Raw genomic sequence first — 4,958 nt, forward strand, 5'->3', positions numbered from 1 at the left:
AGAGGACTGGAGTGGAGGAAATGAGACCATCCTTCAGCTCCCCCCCCCCCAAAAAAAGCCCCCGTTCCCCAAATACCCCCCTTGCCTGGGCAGCGCTCAGAGGGCTGCCGGGGCAGCTGTATCCCAACCGTCCCACCAGCGGCTCCGAGAGGTCCAGGCACCGGGCAGAGGTGGGCAGAGATGCGGATCAGGGACGGGAGGATAGAAGGGGGATTGGGAGGACAGATCAAAGGTAGTGGGGTCAGATCAGGGAGGAGGGGGAAATAGATCGCTTTTGCGGGGGTGAGGGGAGAAGACAGAGGTGGCCCTGGTTTGGAAGATGGTTCAGGGATCAGAGCTTCCGACATTGTTCGGGCTTCACTTACCGGGCGTCATCCCCAGCCTACTGCTCTCACGGAAGCCCTGAGTCCGATGCCACGCGCGACCCAGGCTCGCCGCTCTTGCCCACTGTTCACCCTGCAGTGTCACTCTGCTCTCACGCCACCCGTTCCCCCTCCTCTCCCCAACCGGCAGCCCCACGGGTGACGCGTCCCACGTGGGGCCGGTTGGGCTCCCCTGGGACAAATTCCCTTTCCACAGCCAGTTGCCCCTTCCAGCCTTTATGTCCCTTTCTGCAGCCCCGCGCTCCCTCCGGCCCCTCTATCGCCTCCACGCTCTGCTTCCCACGCGGGTCTTTTGGGGGCGGGGGGGAGTGGTTGGGGCAGGCAGTTCCTTTCTCCGGGAGTCCACGGGGGACCAGGAGGCAGAGACAAAAGCGGCAAAATATCACTGCACAGCTAAAGCCGCTCCGAGCCCTGCCGATCCCTTAACTAGATCGTTAGGAGATTATCCGGGCCCTAATCAGCCGCGGGCAGGCGGCCCCGGGGCTCGGCGCGTCCGCACCGTCCCGCTAACGAGCGCCCGGGGACGGCGCCGCCGGCCGCGGTCCTTCCGCCGGCGGGAGGCGAAGCGCGGAGCTGCCCGGGCGCCTCAGCGGCTGGAGACAGGGGCTGCAGCGGGAACGGATCGTCCGACGAAGGGACCGTGGTTGGTACCGGGGTGGGGTGGAGGGGTTGCCACCGGCCCCATCGCTCGCCCTCCGGGGGCCGGAGGGGAACCGAGGCTCGATCTGCACCCGCCTCCCCCTCCTCCTCCGCCCCCGGCGGAAAGTTTGCGCCCGCGCCTCCCGCGGGGCGACCTGCCCCGGGGGGCGAGAGGGCCTGGCCGCCGGGTCCCCGGGGGGCGCGGGGAGGCTGGCGCTCGGTCCTCGGCGCGATCGTGCCCCGGCGGAACAGAGGGGCTGGCGCTCGGGTGCCCGGTGGGGGCGGCCGGTATAGCCGCGGGATTAGGGGCGAGGGGCTCTGGGCAGGCAGGGTGTCGGGGATGGAAGCAAGCAGGGAAAGGGGGGGTGTCTCTATGCCTCCACGCTGATGGGCTCAGCTTTATCCAGGGCTGTAATACCCGTGCTCCGGTAATTAAAAACTCGGCATTACAAGGAAAACGGTGTGCAGCGAAATGTAATCAAGTCTGGAGGGGCTTAACCATCTGGTAAAGGTTAGGGCCGGCACTGCGGGGGACGCAGCCGGGGGATTTGGCAGCCGCCGCGTTCCGGGCTCCTCTTAATCTACCGCGGGGACGAGCACAGCATCTGCGGGGTAATACCGGTGCCCCGGGTGCGGGGCCACTCGCCGGTGCCGCCGCGGCTCCCATCGCCTTTAACGGGACGTCGCCTCCTCCCCGGGGCTAATCCTCTCCCCCTTCAAGTTTGTCCGGCTCCGGTGGGCCGGTTCTTGGGGGGCAAACCGGGCGGACTGCAGCCCCAGTGGCTCTCGGGCCCGCGGGGAAAGGGTTAAGCGGCCGCCAGTGGCCGCGGCTCGGCCCACCAATGCGGTGCTGAAGCGCCGGGCGGGGCCCTCCCCCGCCGCCCCCGAGAGCCCGAAACTACTTGGAAGTGCAAGTGGCGAGCAAACGCGAGGGAGGACGCGGAGGCGCCGGTGGAGCGGGGCTCCCCCTCGCCGCAGCGGAGCGGGTCTTCCCACCGCCGCCGCCGCCGCTCCGGCAGAGCTGCGGGACCATGGGGGCCGGGGCAGGCGCCGGCCAGGGGCAGTTCTTCCTCCCCTTCCTCCTCCTCCTCCTCCTGACCGGGACCCCGGCCCCGCGCCCCGCCGCTGGGCAGCTGCGCTACGCAGTGCCGGAGGAGCTGGAGCACGGCGCTTTCGTGGCCAACCTCGGGGAGGATCTGGGGCTGGACGTGTCCACACTGTCAGCGCGGCGGTTCCGCATCGTGTCGCGGGCCGGTGCCCGGCAGCACCTGGAGGTGAACCTCGAGAACGGGATCCTCTTCGTGAATGAGCGGATCGACCGGGAGGAGGTGTGCGAGGCGGGGGGGACCTGCTTGCTCCACCTACAGCTACTCGTCGAGAGCCCGCTAGAGCTTTACCGCATCGAGGTGGAGGTGCAGGACATCAACGACCACGCACCCACCTTCCCCTGGCAGGAGTACGTGCTGGAGGTGGCTGAATCTGCTGTGCCTGGTGCCCGCTTCCCCCTCGAGAGTGCCCAGGACCCTGACGTGGGCACCAACTCTGTGCGCACCTACCAGCTCAGCCCCAATGGTTTCTTCTCCCTCGAGGTGCAGACACGCAGTGACGCCAGCAAGTTTGCAGAGCTGGTGCTGGAGCGTCCCTTGGATCGTGAGCAGCAACGCGCACACCGGGTGCTGCTCACTGCCCTCGATGGTGGTGTCCCTGAGCGCTCAGGCACAGCCCACATCCTTGTCACAGTGCTGGATGCCAACGACAATGTGCCTGCCTTTGACCAGCCTTCATACGGAGTGAGCCTGCCTGAGGATGCCCCTGCTGGCACCCTGGTCATCCAGCTCAATGCCACTGACTTGGATGAGGGCTCTAATGGGGAGATTGAGTACTCATTCAGTGGGCATGCACCACCACGTGTCCGTGATCTCTTCCATGTGGAGCCCCGCAGTGGCCAGGTGTTGCTGAAGGGCCCTCTGGACTATGAGCGTGCCAGCCTCCATGAGCTCTATGTGCAAGCCAAGGATCGTGGGCCCTCGGCTGTTGCTGTGCACTGCCGGGTCCTCGTGCACCTCCTCGATGTGAACGACAATGCACCAGAGGTGACCCTTACCTCTGTGTCCACACCCGTGCTGGAGGATGCCCCACCAGGTACTGTCATCGCTGTCATCAGTGTCCTTGACCGTGACTCTGGGGAGAATGGGCGTGTGAGCTGCGAGGTCAGCCCTGACATGCCCTTTGAGCTCCGCTCCTCTTTCCGCAACTACTACACTCTGGTCACCATGGAGGCACTGGACCGAGAGGCTGTACCTGAGTACAATGTGAGCATCACAGCACAAGACATGGGCTCACCTGCCTTGCTGACCCGCAGCACCCTCACTGTCCCTGTGTCCGATGTGAATGACAATGCACCACGCTTCCTCCAGCCCTCTTACAGCGTCTACGTGACGGAGAACAACGCGCCAGGAGCCTCCATCTGCTCTGTCAGTGCATTGGACCCTGACTGCCAGCAGAATGCCTACCTGTCCTACTCCATTGCTGACGGGCACATCCACGGCATGCCTGTGGGCACCTACGTGTCTATCAACTCAGACAGCGGGCACATGTATGCCCTGCGCTCCCTTGATTATGAGCAGATCCGCAGCTTTCAGATCCAGGTGCAAGCACAGGATGCAGGTTTCCCTCCACTCAGTGCCAATGTCACTGTTTATGTCTTTGTGCTGGACCAAAATGACAATGCACCTGTCATCGTCTCACCCATGCCACACAATGGCTCGGTGGCCACTGAGTTGGTGCCAAGATCAGCTGGGCCTGGCTACCTGGTGGGCACAGTGTCAGCGGTGGATGCAGATGCGGGGTCGAACTCCCGCCTCTCCTACCAGCTCCTCCAGGCCACTGACTTCACCCTCTTCAGTGTGGCACCAGACACAGGTGAGCTGCGCACCCTCCGCTCCTTTCTGGAGCAGGATGCAACCCGACAGAGATTGGTGGTGCAGGTGCGAGATGGTGGACAGCCAGCTCTCTCAGCCACTGTGTCCATCCTGCTCTCAGTGGTGGAGAACATGCCCCAGACACTCTCTGACTTCAGTGAGTTCAGCCTTCCCCCCGAGGCCTCCTTCTCCTCCCCCCTCACCCTCTACCTCCTCATCTCCCTGGGCTCAGTCTCTCTCACCTTCCTCCTTGCCATCCTCATCCTCATGGCCATCCGATGCCGCGGGGAGAGGCGCTCCTGGCAAGGTGGCAGCTGCTCGCCACCCCACTGCCGCTGCTGCCCCAGGCCCAGTGCCTCCTCCAATGGCCTCAAGACATCGAACCTCGCGGTGCAGCTCCCCGCGGGCACAGCACCCGCCACCTGCCTGAATATGCCCAGTGGCGGCCCCCCAGGCTACTGCTACAAGGTTTGCCTCAGCCCAGAGTCCGCCCAAAGTGACTTCATGTTCCTCAAGCCCTGCAGCCCACCCCGGAACAACGAGAAGGATCCTGGGAACCTCCCAGCTCCCGGGAAGCGGGCCCGGCCCAGCCAGCAGCTCCAGGTCTCCAAGCAGGTAACACTGGGTCACAGGGCTGGGTGGCGCCTATCGGAACTCCACCAGAACCCCTGTCCCTCTCCCCGACAGACCACCTCCCTCAGCCTTTGCCGTGGGGGAAACCAGGCACAACTTTTCCAAGAAAATAACCCGGGCCTTTGATCAGTGCGGGAATTAGCAGCCATCAGACAGTGGGAAATTCTCCGCCGAGTTTCCCTGGGGGTCTAATTACCGGGGGAACGGCAGGCTCAGCTGAGATGAGTGGAAATCCCCTCCCTTCACACACTTTAGAGGCAGCGGAGACGCTCCGGTGCCCCTGGGGGTGTGTGGGGGGGACGGCTTCGCCTTTGTCTCGGCAGGCAATTCACGGCGGGTCGCCCCCGCCGCTGCGCTGCCCCGGGCCGGCGGCGGCCGCGGG

At 64.8% G+C, this 4,958-nt stretch overlaps 1 protein-coding gene across 1 annotated transcript in view; it reads left to right on the top strand.

The window, feature by feature from the left end:
• Positions 1-2,053: 2,053 nt before the first annotated feature.
• The window catches only part of LOC112967110 (protocadherin-10-like), a 4,656-nt gene continuing 1,751 nt past the window's right edge, over positions 2,054-4,958 (top strand). Inside the window, exon 1 of the mRNA XM_026067883.1 lies at positions 2,054-4,558. Within this exon, the coding sequence (XP_025923668.1) occupies positions 2,054-4,558 (2,505 nt within the window). The remainder of the gene's footprint in view (positions 4,559-4,958) is intronic.

Source organism: Apteryx rowi, unplaced genomic scaffold (genome assembly GCF_003343035.1).
Source record: "Apteryx rowi isolate R43461 unplaced genomic scaffold, aptRow1 scaffold_264, whole genome shotgun sequence".
Classification (NCBI taxonomy): domain Eukaryota; kingdom Metazoa; phylum Chordata; class Aves; order Apterygiformes; family Apterygidae; genus Apteryx; species Apteryx rowi.